Below are 21,658 nucleotides of genomic sequence, written 5' to 3'. Positions count from 1 at the left end.
TCTATTTACTAGCATAAAGCTTCCTAGTAGTTGGTTTATGGGAAGAGACTGAAACATGCTGAACCATAGGAGAGATATCAGGGAGCCTGGCTAGGATCGGAAGTGGAGAAGCCAAGTTGTCAGCTTGAGAGTTTGAGTGGAAGGATGAAGAGCACCCGACTGATATGTTAGAAGGTCCGGAACCGGGTCCAGAATCCAAGGCTCCTCCTTCAGGTAATGCGAAAGAAACAGGAACCATATCTGATGAGGCCTGTAAGGAGCAATGAGGATCAGCTTGCAACTCAACAACTTTGCTTTCTGAAGAACTTTTGGAATTAAAGGAAAGGGGTAAAGCATAAAGAATCCCGGAGTGCCAATCGTGGACCAGTGCATCTCTAGGTGACTGTCCCAGAGGGGGAGCTAGGGCAAAATAGCTGCTGCATTTGTTGTTCATATGAGAGGCAAAGAGATTACAGCGTGGCCGGCCCCATCTGCAGAAGATCATATCCGCCACATCTTGTTTCAGAGACCACTCGTGGGGCATGAGAATTGCCCCGCTGAGCTTTTCCGCTATCACGCTGGACTTCCCCGGAATGTGCATTGCAACCAGAAAACGCTGAGAGGAGATTGCCCATTGCCATACTCGAAGGGCCTCCCAACATAAGGGATAAGATTTGGTTCCGCCCTGTTTGTTAATGTATCCCACTACTGACATGTTGTCCATCTGAATTGCTATATGGCCCAAAGGGAGAGAGTCGTGAAGTGCTTGCAATGCTAATAACACCACTCTCATCTCCAGGACATTGATGTGCAAATGGTACTCGTGAGGCTGCCAAGTTCCTTGGACTGTCTGTCCCAGATAATGCCTCCTCCACCCTATCTGGGAAGCATCCGTGGTCACTGTGGCTACCGGAAGAGGAGCTATAAAGGGTTTGCCCAGAGTAACTAGGGGAAAGTGGAGCCACCACTGTAGATCCTTCTTGCAAGTATCCATAATTAAGATAATGTGTGACATTGGCAAGTCCTGATATGACCACCGAGTGAAGAGGAGCCATTGCAGAATCCTCATGTGATAACGGGCTAACGGAACTAGAGTAAAGGCAGCTGCCATTAACCCCAAGATTTTCAGGACAAATCGAGCCTGAACCTTTGATTTTGACAAAAGAAGAGACACCCGACCTCAAATGGCAAGCACCCTTTCTTGTGGAAGCTTGGCTATTATGTCTCTTGTATTTAGCTGAGCGCCTATGAAAGTAATACACTGAGAGGGCAACAAGGCAGATTTTTCATAATTTATTGTGATTCCTAGGCGTGCACAAGTGTGAATCATGTGGTTCCTGGCCCTTAGGAGATGATGCTTGGTGATGACAGTGAGGAGCCAGTCTAGATAAGGAAACACCTGGAATCCCAAACGTCTCAGGTGAGCCGTGACTACTGCCATACATTTGGTGAACACCCTGGGGGCTGTGGTGAGACCAAAGGGCGGAGCTCTGAACTGAAAATGACTGGCTCCTAGCCGGAAGGGTAAATGTCTCCTAGACCACCTGCCCATTTTTTATATGGTAGCACACGTCCTGGAGATCGATAGAGCACATCCAATAGTCCTGACCTAAAAAGGGTAGGATGGACTGCAGTGTCACCATCCGGAACTTGGTCTTCTTTACTGACCTGTTTAACTTGCTGAGATCCAAGATACATCTCCAGTTCCCTGTCTTCTTTGGAACTAAAAAGAATTTTGAGCAAGTTCAGGATTCTATCTGGTCTGCGGGGACTTCCTGAATGGCTCTTTTTTGCAGCAAAAGTTTTTACTTCAACATCTGCTTGATCCCGAAGATTGGGTGGAACATCTGGGATTGTTGATTTTTGACTTCTTGGGGGTGCGTGGGTGAAGGGAATTTTGTAACCTCTGGATATTATGCACCATACCCATTTGTCTTCTGTTATATCTTGCCAGGCTCTTGGGTACAGTGAAAGTCTGCCCTCGACTGCCTCCAGAGGTGAGCAGCTGGGCAATCCTTCAGGGATTCTGAAAGGGTCTGGCAGAAAACGTATCCTTGTCGCCCTGTTGTGGATCCCCCCCTGCCGTGAGGTTGGCGTCTCCCATTATTATTTCCCCCTCTGCCTCTGGGGGAATTATCTCCACGAGTGTCCAGCGAGGCTCCCTGGGATTTACAAAACCACATTTTCCCACTCTTTTGGCCTTTGGGATAAGGCCGAGATGGAGTGGAAAAACGGACTACTACGGCAAAGAGAGTTTTGCCATCACATTCACTCCTGGTAAGAGTCTTTCGAACATGCGGCCACAACAAGGCCGAGCCGTCAAAGGGAGTGGTCGTAAAAGAGGACTTGAAGGGCTCTGCAAATTGACAAAGGCACATCCAGGAATGTCTGCGAAGAGCCACTCCTGTGCCAGCAGCCCTACTCGCTCTATCTGTTGCGTAAGAAATCAAGCGCATGGAGGAGTTGAGAATGGAGGTTAGGGTCACTAGCCGATTGGCCGACTTGGAAGCCGCTCCCTCAGTTGAAAGATCCTGGAGGACATCTCCCAGCTCTTTAAGGAGATCCCTCTGAAGCCTTGTAAAATGCGTCAAGTAGTTCAGCGACCGAAGAGTAAAGGCCGCTGAAGAGAAAACATGCTTCCCATACCTATCCATGGCTCTAGACTCCTTGTTTGGTGGATGGATATAACAGGAAGTCTCCGCAAGTTCCTTCTTGGTGTCAGCAGCCACCACCATAGCATCAAGTGGCACTCCTTTAGAGAGGAAGGTCTTGTCATCTAGTGCAATCATGTATTTGTTTGGCCTTCTCGGAATGGGCTCCATGGACTCTGGAGCACTTCACGCCTTTCGACTCACGACAGACAAAAGTGGGTCGAAACGTGGAAAGACCCGGAGGTGGAAGGTCGGGAACCAAATGCTTCCAGGTACATGGACTTGTCCTCAGAAGGGGCAAGGGATTTCCAGTTTTCCCTCTGCCTAAGGATCTCCAGAATGTCTGAGAATGAGACATCTTCAGAGGGGGACCGCGGGGACCCTTCCGAGTCATCCAAGTCCATGTCAGAGGTGACGGACTCAGGGGAGTCCACGTTTCCTTTTACATTTTTTCTTCCTGGGAAACTCCTCCGAGGCATGCTCAGGAGAGGTCTCGGAAGAAGAGGGGTCACCCTGTGGGGCATCCTGGGGCATCGGTTCCCTACACTTGGGACGGAAAGAAGGATCTGAGGCAGACACAGGTATTGACGGGGACGGAGCCAATGGAGCCGAGGGTGGGGCCATCTCAGTGGACAGCACACTCCTCATCACCTCGAAGGCACCGCGATCTGGAACTGAGGGAGGCTCTGGCTCCAATAATCCTGGAGACCTCCTCCGCACCGAAGGCGATGGCTCTGAGGCAGATGTGGGAGCCAAACTCACCTGTGTCGAAGCTCCAAGAGGGACAGCAGGGTTGGACAAAGGTCCGATGCCACTTCCCCCCTTGGAGCCGAAGAGGGAGTCTCGGCGCCCAGACCTCTCGAAGGAGCAGACTGTCGAGGAGGTCGGAGCGAATGTTGGAACCGACAGAGCAAGGGTCGTCGGAACCGACTGTTCCACGCTACTACCTCCATGCACTACGGCTCTGAACTGGATGCAGTCGGAGGAGAAACTGAGATAGGGGCTGGACCGGGCAATGCAGCCACTTCCTTCTGGGCTGGCCCTGACAACAATTGAGCAAATACCCGTGTCTTGAGCAGCCTCTTCACCACTCTCTCCACATCATCATCCGATAAACTCCTGGATGATCGAGAGGAGTGGGCCAGGGACCGGTGACTACCTGCTGCTGATTGTAAAAGTGGCGAGTGAGGCATGATCTCACCGGGTGCAAGGAAGGAGATCTTTACCTCTTTTAAGTCTGGGACGGCTCCGAAGCCACAGATGGAGCCGCTGGAGCAGAGCAATCCTCAGAGCCAACAATCCACTCTGAAGGATCCGAAGATTTAGATTTTGCCTTTGTCAGCAACGAAGGCGGAGCCGATGAAGATGCTTTTCTATCATCATTTTTGGAAGGCTGAGTAACCGATACAACCTCAACCTGAGGTTTTAACAACCCTCTTTCAAGATCAGTTTGTTGCACCACTCTAGCAACACCCATGCACTGAAGGCATGGCACAGAGAGCACGAGTCCTGAAGGTGGACCGCACCTAAACAGTAAACGCAACTCATGTGCCCGTCCGTAAGGGACATTTTTTGGCAACACGAATTGCATTTTTTAAAGCCTGACTGCTTTGTAGATTCTTTAGACATAATTACACAGAACGAGTGAAGCGTAATAAAGTAAAGAGACTTTTTTTTTTTTTCCAGACAAAAAGATAAGGAGAGGGTAAGCCTCTGAATTAAACAGCTACTGCTTCCAAAGGGAGAAAGTCTCTAACTTAAATGGCTTCTCCCTAAGAAGCAAGGAGGGAAAAAGGGAAAGAAAACTCTGAAGAAAAACGGGCCGCCGAGAACACACAGAAAAAACAAGGCTGAGAGGAAATGACGGCCTATGAACACAAACAACAACTGTAACAAGTATAGGGGTGATATGACAGTTAAACTCTAACTAATAATGCAAATTAGCCCTGAACAAACAGCAATTTTGACAGAAAAATAGACTACTTAGTCTGAGCCAGCAGAAGACAATCTCGACGCTGCAAGCAGCAAATGAGATCTGGGTAGCTACCGCTATGCATGCTGGGATAAGGGGTTAGCCTCGAGCCAGTAAGGACTCTTCGAGCTTTAGAAGTGATCAGCTCCGAACCCAACCAGAAAGAAGGAAGGCGAGATGGACAACATAACATCACCCTTCAGATCCACCTTCATACAGACAAATTCAACATGATTATAAAGTGCTAATACCTACATTATCTAATAGAATAGCAAAGGTGTTGCAAAAACTGGTAGATAATGATCAAAGTAGTTTTGTGAAGAGATGGTCCGCATTTGACAATTTTAACAGAACAATGATGAACCAGATGAAACAGAATATAACAAACCACAACTTGGTAGGTCTTGATGCAGAGAAAGCATACAATAAAGTCAGCTGGGATTTTATGAGGACAATGGCAGCATTTCCATTCACTGACAGAATGATACAATTAATTACGAGGATATAGGGAGTGTCAGAAGCAAGTATTAAGATGGGAAGATGTCTCTCCAACAAGCTGCATTTGAACAGAGAAACTAGGCAGGACTGTCACGTTTCCTTTTTGCTATTTGCTTAATATATAAAGACAACGGCAAAGAAAGCAAAAGACTCACAAATTCAAGGATACAAATGGTAAGGTAATTAAAAAAGTTATTTTTATTTGCAGATTATATTATTTTGTTCTTGAAAAAAAAAACAGAAAAGGACATTTTGATGTTATAGAACATTTTGAGCATTTCAAAACTTTCTGGGATATAAAATTACTGAAGATAAAGCAAAGGCTACAGTGACTAAGCTATGTACCCACACTGTAATTGGTTCAGTGGCACCCAGTTTTATGGGGGCATGATAACACGAAGTATTTAGGTGCATGGATTAAAATAATTCCGCTACTGACAAACAAGACATATACGTACACTGCATGAAAAATGTTAACTGTAGTTTGTTTTCTCTTCTACTAATGGAAGTGTACTTATGTCACTATCTAAAACAGGATTAAATAGAGTTGTAAAAAAAAAGAATTAAAGTAGTCTAAATGGTACATTTCAGAAAATACAAAAAGTACAGTTTTGTACCTACCATAAATGTAGATGTCCAATAGGTATGCATCTGCAGTCATAACATATGGGTTGTCCTGCCTCAGGCAGCCCTTCGGTCGGCCGGATTCCAAAGTCTGGGTCTGGCCTCGGCTGATGTTGCACTTTCCCCGATGTCAAAGCTTCTGGGGTATAAAAGCATCAGCCGACGCCATTTTCCTCAGTTTTTCTTGCCCCAGATGCCAGGTGCCCTCTAGGAAGGCTAAATTTGGATAAATGCTGAAAAGTTCCAAACATTTGCAAATTATATACATGAATAAACAAACAAATACACCATAATAGATTCCCCCAGCTAGCTAAAAGGGGGGGGTAAGCACCCTAGGAGTACCACAGAGGGGAAGGAGGGAGGGTAATCCTGACTGCAGATGCATACCTATTGGACATCTACATTTATGGTAGGTACAAAACTGTACTATGTCCTTCAAGGATGCATCTGCAGTCATAACATATGGGTAGAATACCATAGCCAATCTGGGGGTGGAGGTACTAAGAAAAGGATGGTGTAGTTAAGATCCCCTGCAGGACTGCAGTTGCAAACCCTGCTCTGGATCTAGAGTATAAAGGTAGATTGTAATGCTTGGCAAATGTATGCACGGAGGTCCAAGTAGCAGCTTCTAAAATGTCCTTGGTAGCCACCCCCTGTAGGAAGGCTGTAGTGGTGGCCATAGCCTTTGTGGAGTGAGGCCTGATATTTTCAGGAACTGTCTTTCCATGAAAGGAGTAGCAAAAGCAAATGCAATTTCCTATCCATTTTGAAACTGTCTGTTTGGAAATTGCTCTTCCTTGCACCCCAGTTGCATATGCTACAAACAGTTGGTCAGATTTTCTGCTAGTGTTTGTTCTGTCCAAGTAGTAGCGTAGTTGTCTGTGTATATCCAGGGTGTGCAAAAGTTTTTCCCCTTTATTCTGTGGATTTGGGAAGAACGTAGGCAAGTGAATAGCTTGGTTCAAGGATACCCTAGATACCACCTTTGGCATAAAAGTAGGATTGGTTCTTAGTGACACTCTGTCCTGGTGGAAAATAAGAAAAGGCTGCACTGCCATTAATGCTTGTAACTCAGATACTCTTCTTGCTGAAGTGATTGCCAGAAGGAATGCAGTTTTCCAAGATAGAAACTGTAGATCCGCTGATGCTGCTGGTTCAAAAGGGGGTAGTGTCAGTTTTTCCAGCACAAAGTTGAGATCCCAGGCAGGTAGAGGGGGTCTTATTGGAGGTTTAACATTTTTGATCCCTCTCAGAAATTGTCTGAGGACAGGGTGTGAGAAGATAGGTGGATCCACACTGTATTCTGCTGAAATTGCTGAAGCATGAATCTTAATGGAAGAATAGGACAGGCCTTTGTGGAACAATTCTGCTAAATATTCTAGGATATGTGCTAGGTTTGCCACTGTGACATCTGTGCCCTTTGATGTGCTCCAAATGAGAAATCTCTTCCATTTAGCTGAGTATGTCTTCCTTGTGGAAGGCCTGCGAGCCTCCAGGATAATGTCCTTGACCCTCTGAGATAAAACAGTTTGATTGGGATTTAAGGAATTTTCCAGGCAGTTAGCTGCAATGTTTTCAAGTTGGGATGCAGGGTTTTGAAATTGTTCTGCGTTAGAAGAAGAGGCCATAGGGGGAGAGGCCATGATTTTGCCTGCAACATGCTTCTCAATAGTGGATACCAGTGTTGCCTTGGCCAGTCCGGAGCTATCAGTATCACTTTTGGTTGTTCCTCCCTGATTTTCAGTAGAACCTTGTGCATCAATGGGAGAGGTGGGAAGGCATATACTGTTAGGGCTTTCCAGCTGAAAGAGAGAGAGTCCACCCTCCAAGCTTGTGGGTGGTATGTCCTTGAGCAGAATGTCTTCAGTTGATGGTTGAGTGGGGAGGTGAACAGATCTATCTCCGGCATTCCCAATGTCTTTGTTATGAGCTTGAAGATGTCTGGGTGCAGCATCCATTCGTGTGCATCCATAGTAGTTCTGCTTAGGCTGTCCGCCAGTGCATTTTCTCTCCCTGGCACAAATTGGGCCTGTAGTTGGATATTGAGATTCAGGCATAGATCCCACAGATTCATAGCCATCCGACATAGCGGGTAAGAATGTGTGCCCCCCTGTCTATGTACCACATGACCGTGGTGTTGTCTGTCCTTATTAACAGATGTCCTTGTTGTAGGAAGGGTTTGAATGCCTCGATTGCATGCCTCACTGCCAGCATTTCCTTTTGGTTTATGTGCATGCTTAGCTGTCCTTGAGGCCATAGGCCTTGGATGCATTTGTCCTCCATGTGTGCTCCCCATCCTCGGTCCGAGGCGTCTGTGGTGATGGTTTGCCTTGTTTTTGGTTTGTTGAAAGGCAACCCTCTGTTGGACTGGCAGGCCTGAGCCCACCACAGGAATTCCTTTTGAAGGCATGGAATGATTGGTATCATGCTTTCTAAACTGTGACTGTGTTGAGACCATACACTCCTTAGGTACCATTGTAATTTCCTCATATGCAGCCTGGCATGTGGGATTAGAAGTATGCAGGATGCCATGTAACCCAGGGCCTGCAGGAATTTCCTTGCAGTAAGCTGAGTTTGTCTTGTCAAAATCATGAAGTAATCTGGAAGTTGTTTTCGCTTTTCTTCTTTGAGAAAGGCCATTTGGGTGTTTGTGTCCAGATCTGCACCCAAAAAGGTGATCCTTTGGGATGGTACTAGTCTTGACTTTTGGATGTTGACTGTGTATCCCAAGGCCTGTAACAGGTGTATGGCATAGGCCAACTCCTTTAACAATTTCTTCTTGTTGTCCGCTTGTATCAGGCAGTCGTCCAGGTATGGACAAATCTGAATTCCCTGCAGTCTGCAATGTGCAACTACTGATGCCAGGCATTTCGTGAATACTCTGGGCGCAGTAGATAAGCCAAAAGGCAATGCTGAGAATTGATAATGCTCTGATCCTGCAAGAAATCTGAGGTGTCTTCTGCAACTTGGTCGGATAGGGACGTGCAGGTATGCCTCCTTGAGATCTAGAGTCACCAGCCAAGACTCCTTGCCCAACATGGGAAGAAGTTGCTGTAGGGTCAGCATTTTGAATTTTGGCACAATGAGATAAGTGTTGAGAGCGGACAGGTCGAGAATAGGCCTCCATTGATTTTCTTTTCTTGGTACAAGGAATAGTCTGGAGTAAAATCCATGGCCTTGTTCTGGGCATGGTACCTTTTCTATAGCTTTCATCTTAAGTAAATTGCTGATTTGTTTTAAAGCCTCTGCCTTCTGATTTGGTGGAAGGTTTGGCATTCCGCTTCTTTTTGGCAAAGTGTGGAAGTGAAACCTGTATCCTTTGTCTATTATTTGCAATGCCCATGTATCCTTTGTAATATAATGCCAGTTTTTTGAGAATAAAGCCAGCTTTCCGCCCAAGGGTGCTTCCAGTTGATCCCTGGTAGGCGGAATCAGAGTCAAGTCATTGAGTCTGTCCTGTAGTAGTGGTTGTTGTTGTAGCTGTTGCACTACTCCTCTGGTTGGCAGGCTGCCACTGACGGCCTCTGTAGGAGCCCTTCGATTAACCTCTGCCTCTAGGGCGCCTTTTCCTGCCTCTCTGGGCTCTATCCGAGTCTGGAAAGGACCAATTCTTTGTAGGCCAGTTTCTGCTGAATCTCGGAGGTTGAACTTGCAGGAAATCTTTAACTGTTTGCACTGATTTTGTTTTTTCTTCAACCTTTTTCAGAATCTCCTGTGCAGGGGAGCCAAATAAATTTTGTTTCTCCATTGGAGCATCGAGGAGTTTAGCTTTGACATGGTCTGGCAAAGAATGCTCCTTCAGCCAGGCATGCCTACGAATAACTGCCCCAGTCATAGCTGATCTAAATGAAGCCTCCAGTGCATCATAGCCACATTTTAAGAAATGATTATTAACCTGTTGAGAGTTATGTACCAAATCCTGAAGGGATTTACGGTCTAGGGGTTCAGAAGAAAGTTTCTTATTCAGTTCATCTAACAAATACTCTTGGTACTGTATCATATGGAATTGACAGTTTAATGCCCTGACAGAAAGAGTTGCAGATGTATACACCTTCTTACCCCATCTCTCTAAAGCTCTAGACTCTCTATCAGAGGGTAGGGGGGTTTTTGGCAGTAGTGGCTGCAACCCCTTTAGGGCCCTGAGAAATAGTTTCTGGGTCTGCAGAATGGGCTTTATACAGATGGAAATGAGAATCCGGGACCCTGAATATCTGTCAGGTTTGGCAGGGGCTGGAGGAAGAGCATCAGGGGCTGTACTGACATCATTGTACACATCATCAATTACATTTAGAACAGGAGGTATAGCTAAGGGCCTATGCTGAGGCAAATGCAAAAAGGTCCTTAATCTTTTTCTAGAATCAGAGAAATCCTGACCCTTCCATTGAAAGTGCTCTCTCATGGAGTGTAAAGTCTCCCCAAAGGAAAACTCCTCAGGAGGGGAGGCCGAAGGGATAGATTCCTCTGCATCTGAATCCTCATAAGGCGAGTAAGGCCCTTCCTGGTGGTCTCACAACTCAGATCCATCCGTGGAATCATCTGAGGAGAGGGGTTCAGAGGGGTCAGTCCTGGGCCTTTTGTCTGGAGGAGGTTGAGAGGCCCTGTCTGGGTGAGGTTGTGAACCCCTAATTAAGGAGATAAAGTCCTCAGCAAGGCCGAGGATCTGTGAACTAGAGGAAGGCCTCTGGGGTGTAGATTTCACAGGCAAAGCTTTTGAAAGTTTGGCAGCTTTAGCCCTAGAAAAGGCCTTAATGGACATAGAAGCTGGGGGCCTAGCAGCCCCACGTGCAGGGGTAGAAATGTCCAAAGGTATGGTGTCGGACAAATCCTGACCACTGGCTTCGGTAGGTAGTTCTGAAGCCGACTCAGCCGGGGCCTCTCGGGCCTCGGCGGTCGGAAGTATGGTTTCGGAAGAAGGAATCTCCGAGGACTCTGTTTCGGCCGAAACAGAGACACTCGCGGTAGGCCTAGCCGTGGTTTCAGCCGAAACCGCGGGCCGCGAGTGTCGGTCCTTTTCCTTGCGTTTTTTGACCATATGCGAAGTCGGATTCTCCGACGGCATTTTATAAGCGAAAGTGGCTCCAAAAAATTCCTCTGCAAACTCCGACCGATGTCTAAGAGTTCGTCGGTTGAAGGAGGCACAGGCTAAACAGGCCGATACGTCGTGGTCTGGGCCTAAGCAAGGAAGGCAGTAAGAATGGAAATCCTTATGAGGTATTTGTTTCCCACAAGTTAAACAATTATTTACTTTGTCTGACATCGGCTGAGGCAAGAAAGAGTCCCAAACGAGGTACTTAGCTTTTTTCGAAGTCTTCGGTAGCTGAAATCTCTGGATCTGACCGACCGGCACTTGCGAACAGCTTCTGCTTCGGGCACCGCGCGGCAAGAAAGACTGAGGAAAATGGCGTCGGCTGATGCTTTTATACCCCAGACGCTCTGACGTCGGGGAAAGTGCGACATCAGCCGAGGCCAGACCCAGACTTTGGAATCCGGCCGACCGAAGGGCTGCCTGAGGCAGGACAACCCATATGTTATGACTGCAGATGCATCCTTGAAGGACATCAAAGATGGAGTGAGAGAGATGAATTAAGTTTGCACACACTTAACATAGTGGTTTGTATCCCTTATCAGAGTCCACCATTTCTAAAGAGGACAATAACACTACATGTGGCATTTCTACATCTAAATACATGAAATATAGTTATGAAGCAGTAGAATTGAATGCCACCATTCTAGACCCACAAGTGTAACTCAGTAATGAAAACAGCTTGTTGGAGGACCACTGAATAAGTAGTAGACTAGAATTTGTTTTATATTATTTTTCATCTCTGTTAATCTAATATTTTGATTAAAATACATATGCAAACACACACACAAATATACACACAAAGGTACTGTGAACAATTACAGATAACATTTAGTTTTACCTATGAATCTGAATGTTTGTGCTGTCCAGAGTAACAAGTCCATTAGCAGCTGTACGTCGATATCCCAGAGGTGGTCGTTCTAGCATATCTATTGGATACCAGTAACGTACCAGTACTCCCTCACTTCGAAGATAAGTCTCAACTTGCACTAACTCATTGACCTGAAATTAATAAGCAAAATGTATATTGTACTAAATACATACAAAAAACAGTGTTGTGGAAAAAAGAAGTTATGTACTCACCATAATGTTCCATCTGTATTGTCGATTTTTAAACCTCTCCTCGCATATGGGTCCAGATCTGATCCATCGGATCCGACTCGGCTATTACTAAGCTCATGGCAACCAAAAAGCTCTTGGGTACCCCCACCCCTTACCCACAGTGCATCTCTCACCACTACCTCAGATCTTGTTTGCTAGAATTATTATCATAGAAGAATGAATTTCAGTTTTTAATGCCAAAAACTTTTTCAAGGAGACCATTTCTAGAATATAGGAAAAAAATCTAAGACTTGAAATTCTCTTCCCGTTCAACCAGGAAGCCCTAAGGAAGGGGGCTGGAGGGAGGGGATGTGAGGAGAAATGAAAAATCGACAATAAGATGGAATGTTATGGTGAATACATAACTTCTTTATCTATTACTGTCAATTTTTCATCTCATCCTCACATATGGGACCAAGTCCCCAACTACCTTTACCCTGGGAGGACTCACGAGAGAATGTTCCTCAGAACCATCAAAGCAAAGAAGGCTCTTCCCTGGAGACTAAATCCAACTTGTAATGAGAAATAAAAGTATGATGGTTTGCCCATGGGCCTGCTGCACAAATATCATCCCTGGAAGTATTTGTCTGAAAAACTGCAGATGTGGCAATCACCATGGCAGATTGAGCCTGAAAAGATTTGAAAGGTTTCATGCCTTTTGAGGACTAAATGAAGGAAATGCAATAAGAAAGCCATTTTGATGATGTAACTTTGGAAACTGGTAGGCTTTGTCTAGGGCCTGCAAAGGCAATAAATAATTGAATTGCTTTCCAAAACTCTTTAGTTCTATGTAAATAAAAACGTAACTGTCTGTGTATAATATAACATTATTATAATATAATAAGTGCACATATTCGCCCTTATTACGTAAATCAGGGAAAGAAACAGGCAAATGTATGGTCTGATTAATATTTTTTTGTGAAACAACTTTAGGGAGAAAGGAAGGGTTGGTACGCAAAGAGACTCTGTCTTTAAGAAAAAGCAAATACAGAGGTTGGGAAGATAGTGCCTGAATTTCTGATCTCCTTACCGCAGATTTGATAGCCACCAAAAGGATAGTTTTCCAGGATATGAACTTAATATTACAAGTGACTGCAGGTTCAAAGGTGGATTGAACAATCAGATGTAGTACTAATTAAGGTCCCATGGAGGAGAAGGATCCTTAACAAACATGGTCCCTTTTAAGAAGACTTTGCAAAGTTTGTGGGAAATACTGTAAGTTGTCTATCCTAAAGTGAAAATTTGAAATGGCTGCTAACTGCACCTTAATAGTAGAAGCAGCAGCTCCATTATTGAAAAGATGGGTGAAAAATTGAAAAACAGACTGAATAGGGGCTGTGAGGGGATCCACACAGTGTTGTTGAGCCCAAATTATAAACCTCTTCCATTTACTCCTATAGAGTTTTTGAGCGGATGATCAATGGGATGACATCAAAATATGATGAACTGGGAAGGACAGCATACATTTTCTGGAAATCAACAGAACTGCAGGAACCAAGCCATCAGCTTGAGATTGTGAAGGTTGGGATGAAGCATTCCTGTTGGGTGTAACAGCATATCCAGAAATGGTTCCAGAATCCAGGGTTCCTTTTGAAGATGAGGCCAGAGAAAGCGAAACCAGATTTGTTGAGGCCAAAACAGGGCAATGAGGATTACTGTTCTCTTCAACCTGTTGCCTTTCTGAAGGAATCTGGAAATCAAGAGAATTGGAGGAAAAGCATACAACAGACTGGGAGGCCAATCATGTGTTAGAGCATCCCTTGGGGACTGCCCCTGTATGGGGAATTACGGCAAAGTAGCTGCTGCATTTGTTGTTTAGGGGATAGGCAAAGAGACTTCAGTACGGCTGACCCCACATGCAGAAAATGTTCTCGCTAAGTTCTGGTTGAGGGACCACTCGTGAGGCATGAGAATGGCTCTGCTCAACTTGTCCGCTATTACTTTGGACCTTCCTGGAATGTGCATTGCTATAACAAAGTGGTTGGATGAGACTGCCCATTGCCACATCATGAGCGCTTCTTGACACAGAGAGTATGAGCTGGTTATTGCTTGCTTATGTATCAGACCACTAACAAGTTGACTGACTGAATCACTACTGTCCTCAGAGGAACAGGCGTTAGAAATGCCTGCAACGCTAGAAGGACTGCCCTCATCTCCAGGATGTTTATGTGGAGTTTGGCCTCATCTGTGGACCAGGTTCCTAGGAACATATTACGCAGATAATGCCTCCCCTACCCTACCTGGGAAGTATCTGTGGTCAATCCAGCCTGTGGTGGAGGGAGAACAAAAGGTCGACCTTGTGTCACCTGTTCTGAATGCATTCACCATGAAAGATTCTTTTTGCAAATGTCTATTATACGAATTTGGTGAGACATTGGTTGATGGATTATTGACCATTGGGCAGCCAGAAGCCATTGTAGAATTCACATGTGAAACCTGGCTAACGGAACCAACATAATCGCTGTTGCCGTCGATCCCAACGCCTGTAGAACATGGTGGGCAGCTACCTTCTTGTTCCTGATTAATCAAAGTTCAACAACTGATTGTTAACACACTGGAAGGAGAAAGTTTTGCAATTATTTGAGTGGTGTCTAGTAGTGCTCCTATGAACTCTAGTGTTTGAGTAGGTTCCAGAGGAGATTTTTGGCAATTTATGGTTATGCCTAGCTCAGAACAGACTTGAAGAACAGAGTCTCTTGTGTGGATAAGTAGATGCCTGGTCAGGGCGGAAATGAGCCAGTCGTCTAAATAAGGAAACACCAGGAGTCCTTTGTCATCTCAGGTGAGCCACAATCATTGCCATGCATTTGGTGAACATACTGGGTGAGGTAGTGAGACCAAAGGGCAGTGCTCTGAACTGGTAATGACTAGCTCCTAGATGGAAGTGTAAATATCTTCTGGAGTGTCTGTCCATTTTTACATGGTAGGACTAATCCTGAAGAGTTATAGAGCACATACAGTCACCCGGTTCCAGAAAAGTAAGTATGGACTGAATGTGACCATTTGGAACTTGCAATATTGGACTGACATGGTTCAATCTACTGAGATCCGAGACTGATCTCCAGTTCCCTGTTTTATCTGGAACCAAAAAAAAAACCTTGAGTAAGTTCTGAATCCTCTCTGATCTTGGGAGACCTCTTGGATGACTCTTTTTCTAGCAGTCTTTGGATTTGAATGACTGTCTGATCCTTTTGACTGGGTGGAACATCTGGGATCTTTTTGATGAGAGGGGGTAGTTGAGAAAAAGGGAATTTGGTAACCACTGGATAATATCCCCTGCACCCATATATCGCAAGTTATTTTTTGCCAGGCACTCCAGTGCATGGATAGTCAACCCTCGATTGCCTCCAGAGGTGGACAATCATGCCTCCTTTCAGGAGCACCAAAAAGGGATTCCAAAGGAGGAGTCCCAAAACCCTTGGTACTGTGGACTTCCTCTGCCTCAAGGGTGGCGTCTTCAATTATTGCCCCCCCAAGCCTCTGGGGGGGAAACTCTCCATGTGTGTCTTGGTAGGACCCTTGAGACTTCTTCACCACATTTTTCTGCTGCCGCGAAGCTGAGAAAAGTATGCCCACGTCAGAAGGATTCTTACCCTTCCTTGTCACACCTGGATAGCATATCTTTGACTTTGGGACCAAAAAGAGATGTGCCATCAAACAGAGTGCTGATGAATGAAGACTTAAAAGGTTCAGAAAATCACAAAGGTGCATCCAGGCATGCCTCCTCATACAGATACTGGAACCTGCCATTCTGCTTGTTCCTTCTGTTGCATGCATGATTAGCCTAATGGAAGAGTTAGCTACAGAATGTATGGTGGTTAACTGAGAAGCTACTTTCTCCTTTGATCCCTCAGCTACTGCTCCTACAAGGGTATCTGAAAGCTCCTTGATCAGATCCCTTTGTAACCCGGTGAAATGCAAAAGATAATTCAGTAAATGCAAGGCAAAGGCCGCTGAACAGAACATTTGCTTCCCTCATCTATCCATCATCCCAGAATCCTTATTAGGAGGATGGATAGTTGAACTCTCCTCGGACAGTTCCTTCTTGGTCACTACCTCTATGACCATTGCATCTACTGCAACCCCTTTTGTCCGGAAAGCCTCGTCAGATGGAGCAGTGATTATTTTATTTGGTCTACAGGGTATGGGCTCGATGGAATCCAGGGTTTCCCACATCCCCTGAGAGATCAAACCTATGAGCTCATTGGTGGGTGAAGTCACCCAGGAAGTAGATGGGCAGGAAGCAAAGGCCGCTAGATACACCAACTCCTCAAGTGAAAAATTACTGGACTGCAAACCACCCCTCCATTTCAGAATCTCCCCAAAGGAAACATCCTCAGGGGGTGACCTTGGGGATCCTTCTACCTCACTGAGGTCAGTGCCTTCCATGGCGGACTCCTCTGTGGAGTCCAAATGCTTCCTCTTGCAAAATCTCTCCCTAGGGACCTCCTCAGTGGAGTAGTCTTGGGAGGCATCGGAAGAGACAGCGGTATCCGGGGTGGGTATCCTGGCACCTGAGATCCCACTTTCCCTGTGGAATATCCTGGTAAGAAGAATAATGCAGGGTATCTTGATGGGATTGTAGATCTGAGGGGGCAGATGACCTTTCAGATGCAAGGGCAGCTATAGCCCTCTCCAAGGCATCAAAGGCTGACTGCTCCTGAATGGATGAGGACTCCGGCTCTGACAAGTCATGCTTTCAGGATGGGGTCCCCTCCAATCCAAGAGACAGTTTGTCAGGGGTAGAAGCTAGAGCCGAACCCACATTCACTGAAGCCCCGAGGCCCACTGACTGCTCCAAAGACCTGGGAGTAGAGCGCACTTGAGGTTCGCAAGGCTCACTATGGCTCCAAGGACTCTCTACCTCCGAAAACGGTGAAGAGCTCTGAGCAAAGGTTTGATCCAAGGAACAGGACATCTTCGGATCAGAGCTGAAAGGCACCGGGTGTATCAGATCAGATGGGTCCAAGCTTGCCCTGAAGTCAGAGGAGGAGGAAGAGAGGCATTGGACAGTTTAGACAGACCTGGTACTATAAGGATTGAGGCCATGGGGACTTAGTGATGCCCTGTGCCCACAAAATCTTCTGCACCATCCGTTCCACATCTTCTTTAGTCAGGCTCCTGGTCAAACAGAAAGAAGAGGCAGATGAGGACCTTGGTCTGGATAAGAAGGGAAATGGTACCCTTGATGGAACCGGACCATAGGTTGGGAGATGGAACCGTACCATAGGTTGGGGAGTACCAAGTCCTCTGCAGTGTCAAAATAAGCTAGAAGGGACTAGTTGTCGTGATCCCATCTATCCTTACTAGATCAGAGCTGAAGAAGGTAGATCCAACGCAGTAGTGACTGGCGCCAAAGGCTCCGAGACTGGGTCACAGACTCCGCAGGCTTGGGAGATTTAGACATTTTTGCTCTCAGCTTTGAAGAATCTGTCGGTGCTGAAGTGGGTCCCTTCTCTCCTCTATCAGAGGATTTTGAGGAAAGTGAGGAAGCAGGGCTCGAATGAGCTGACTTAGTTTTTGTGGATGAGACAGACTTTTCTTTACTGCCAGAAATAATCTCTTCAAATGCAGAAGGTAACATGCCCCTCAAGATGAGCTTATTTTTTCTTTCAACCAAAGCTTGATGGTTAAAAGAATGGCAAATCGCACAAACAATCTTCTTGCAAGTGAAGGGGCCCAAGACACACACGGAGTGCAAATCACTAAAGGGAATCTTGTGCCCGCGCTTTCTGCATTTTTTAAATCCAGCCGTTTCTTTCTTGTTTCTCCACCATAATGCAAGAAACAGAGGCAAAGAAGCCATTCACACTTAAGGTAAAAACAGAGAAAGGATGGAAAGTTTTTTTTTAATAAAATAGATGGAAGTAGAAAGAAAGGAGAACTACTAAACTACTAACAATAGTAGTTAAATACCTTTAAAGGTAAAAGGGGAGCGAAGTAACCTATAAAAAGACTGTTACTGGCGAGAAAGTGAATGAATGAGAGAGAAAATGAAAGTAACCTAATAAAAACTAGTTACTGTAAAGGAAGGGTTATTAACAACTAGGGAGAGATAGAAAGGAGTAAATACACTAATAATATTGAGAAAAATAGACTACAGAAAAACAATTTTTATAATACGACCTGATAACCCAAGAGTTAGTTGATCAAACCACGTCTTCGCAAAGCAGCAAACGAGATCTGAAATAATGGGAAGAGATGCATTGTGGGTTAAGGGCAGTATTCAAGAGCTTTTTGGTTGCCACAAGGTTAGTAACAGCCAAGTCGGACCCAACGGATTCGATCTGGGACTCATATGTGAGGGTGGGATGAAAAATTGACAATATCAGATCTGATGTTTATGTTTATCTGGAGAATAACTTTGAAAAGGTTAAACATTGAAGTTGACATCTTTGCTTTGATTGTGCAAGGGATGCTATGAATACAAAAAGCAGCCAAAAAGATTGTAATTTTGAAAACTGCAGGTACTAATAAAGAACATGAAATGAACATTCAGGGCCCTATTCTCACATGGTGCAGAGGAATACAGCCCTAAATTCAACTAAGACAAACTGTGTTCAATTAACTGACACGGGAGGTGGAGACAGTGGGGCAGAAGGATGGGAGTGAAGGGCATACAGATGGTCCATCCTGAGGGAAGGTAGGTAATTTGGCTGACCACTTGGGCATCACCCTCTGGGAGGTCTGAGTGGTGCAGCCTGCACAATCTGGGTTAGAGGGACATGCTGCCACTGCGTAGATGCAAATGTTAGGGCAGTCGAGAAGGCAAGCATGTGTGCTCCCCCCACAAACTGGCAGTGCTAGTGTCTCTTGGAAGCTGCAGAGAGAAGTTAAGAGCTTCTAGAGCCAAGTTAGGGAAGACCCTGATGTTTGTCTGAATGACACCACCATAATAGTCTCTCACCTTATAGGGAAATGAATGGACAAAATGCTGCGCTCTCACATGCAAGGAATGAATGGGTTAATAGCTTGTTTGGGGGGGGTGTGGTGATGAGTGGTATGCAGAAGGGTTACAGTACATGAAATAAACAAAGAGCACCAGTTCATAGTTAAAAATTTGTGAACCATTTTTCAGACAAGTGCAATGTTTTTTCTTCAGCTATTAATTTTGAATTCTGTCAAACACATTCATGTAAGGGAATAATGTTAGAAATACATCTGACAGATACACTGTCTGGTACCACTGCAAGAACTGCTTGTGTACAACTACAAAGACTAAGTACACAGCTTCCTTTATGTAGCATTATGTTCAGAAAAGCACTGACTTACAGAATCTACATCAAGAACTATTCCATGAAGGCCAAAAGTCTTCAGCATCCCTCTAATAGCAAACTTGGGCAAAGCCGTCCCCACAGTGCTGCCAGTTCCACTGTTCGTGTCTGGGCAACGAATCACAACAGTAAGTCCTGTGAAAAGAAATATTATCTCTCAAAAGAGTATTACAAAAACTATAAGGACGACTTCAACACAAATTAAAGCATTATGCTAAAAACAGCAATCAAATGTTAAACATTTCTGCTAACGACAATAACCAATACAGTGATACTGACAGCCATTAAAAAATGACAGAAAGAAAATGCTCAGAAACATTTTATAAATTACAAAACACATGCGAAGCTGAGTTCATCTATTATCCAATTTAAGAGCAACCTAGACCAGTGGATGGGGAACAGGAAATTTACACCGGGCCTTGCACCCATGTTCCTTATGGACACAGGTAGCTTATAAATACCTGGCCCTCAATGTCCTGTTTGCATACAGGACATCATTATTCTTTTAGGAAAACTTGGCTAGGCTTAGAAAGGCCCCCTGGGTCATTAGCCTACTAAAAATCTATGAATCCATAAAAAAGTAATGAAAAGAAACAGAGCAAAACAGGAATCAGGAATGTGGCACAATTTAAACACACTTTACTGTAATATAACCACTAAAACCTCACATTTAAAGTGATTTTCTGATGTGTTAAAAACTTACTTGTGCAGCATGGAATATCATGTCTGTATTAACTGCTGAATGGTACTTTAACCGAGTAACAAACTTTTCTACTTTTTTCTTATACAAGAAAATACTTTTAAAACCTATATTTTCCATATACTGATGTCAGTGAGTGAAAACCAGCAAACTTTAACCTCAATGGAGTCAAAGTAGGAAAAATAGAAGTTGTGTACTTACCATAACTTGGCATCTGTGTTGTCCATTTTTATTTTTTCTCACTGATGGGTCTCAGATCCGATATCAGATCTGACTTGGCAGCATTTCCTAGACTTCTGGTACTGAGCTCCTCCCTCTTCCCATAATGCAGCATGCCTTCCCTAACTCATCACATCGAGTTTGCTGCCCTATAAGTCAGAGGATAAAGGAACAGGACAAAGTAAGAAAAACAGGTTTGGTGTCCAAACCAAGAACCTATGGGCTCCAATAAATTCTAGGTGACTTCTCGAAGAATCAAGGCTGGGAGATGGTTGGGAGGGACATGAGGAAAAATGAAAGTGGACAACACAGATGCCAAGTTATGGCAAGTACATAACTTCTACAGCTAATGTTGTCCTTTTCATTCTTCCTCACTAATGGGTCAGGGTCCCCAGCCAAGTAGCTCTAGGATGGTCCTCAAGGAAGGATATGTCAGAGCACTGTTGAGCCAAAAGAAGTCCTGCTTCTGGATATAATGTCCACTTTATAGTGTGATACAAAAGTATGAATCTCTGACCACGTGACTGCAGCACATATTTCATCAAATGAGGCCCTAGAATAAAAAACAGATGATATAGCCATAGATCTGGTGGAAGGGTCTATATTATAACATCAAAGCTTCAAGTATTCGAATATCTAAAGCTCGACATGAAAATAGCAAAATCTAAAAACTGCGAACAGCCACTTCCACACAGGGAAAGAAATCGTTTGGCTGCAAAACAAAAAAAACTTTTAAACCTGAATCAAGGGGGGGGGGGGGCTTCACCTCCCTAACTAAATATACCAACTCCAAAATCGCTCTACATTGAATAAAAGGGCAAATTCCCCATAACGGCCAAGCAAATTGTTTCCCTGTTAAAAAATTTGCAGAAGTGGCCGCTCTCGATTTTCAGCTTTTGCTATTTATGTGTCGGACTTAGTTATTCGAATACCTGAGGCTTCAATGTTATAATATAGACCCCTAGTAGAATTGGCTTTTGGGGGTCGTGGCAATTCCATACCTTTTTGGGAATAAACTTGAAAAATGCAATCATAATCCATTTGGCCAAAGTAATTTTGGAAACAGATTGGCTCAAATGATTTGAGGAAAAAGAACCAAACAACTGGTCAGCTTCTCTGTACTACCTTGTTCTGTGAATACAGAAATGTAAATGTCTATGAACATCAAGGAGATGCAGAATATACTCTACTTTATTAGAAAATCTGGGGAATAAAACTGTCAATTGAATAAACTGACTGATTTTTGATTCAGTGTCTACTTATGGCATAAAGGAAGGGTTAGTCTGAAAACCAGAATGGGACATTACAGTGCTGTGGAACATTTTAAGACAGTTTCAAATCTTCTCAGGATACAAAATGAATGAAGCTAAAACAAAGGCAATAGTGGTAAATGATGTACCCCCACATGAACTGGTCCAACAATATCTATATTTATGGGGACATGATAAAATAAAGTATTTAGGAGTATGGATTAGAAATGACTCTGGAGTGTCAGTTAAGGATATGTGGGAAGAGACTAAACAGAAGATAATACAAAAATTGAGAAACTGGAAGTTT

At 44.5% G+C, this 21,658-nt stretch overlaps 1 protein-coding gene across 2 annotated transcripts in view; it reads right to left on the bottom strand.

Moving 5' to 3' along the window:
* HECTD4 (HECT domain E3 ubiquitin protein ligase 4) overlaps positions 1 to 21,658 on the bottom strand; it is a 5,422,508-nt gene that overhangs the window by 920,006 nt on the left and 4,480,844 nt on the right. For both annotated transcript variants that reach the window (XM_044068422.1, XM_044068423.1), the window contains exons 54-55: positions 19,181 to 19,317; positions 11,649 to 11,809 (exon numbers count right to left, since the gene is read on the bottom strand). In XM_044068422.1, coding sequence (XP_043924357.1) covers positions 11,649 to 11,809; positions 19,181 to 19,317 — 298 coding nt within the window. The remainder of the gene's footprint in view (positions 1 to 11,648; positions 11,810 to 19,180; positions 19,318 to 21,658) is intronic.

This window comes from Protopterus annectens, chromosome 4.part0 (genome assembly GCF_019279795.1).
Source record: "Protopterus annectens isolate FY-2018-M chromosome 4.part0, PAN1.0, whole genome shotgun sequence".
In the NCBI taxonomy this organism is placed as follows: Eukaryota; Metazoa; Chordata; order Ceratodontiformes; family Protopteridae; genus Protopterus; species Protopterus annectens.
The sequence above is the reverse complement of the archived record's forward strand: the minus strand, read 5'-3'. Positions and strand labels throughout refer to the sequence as shown.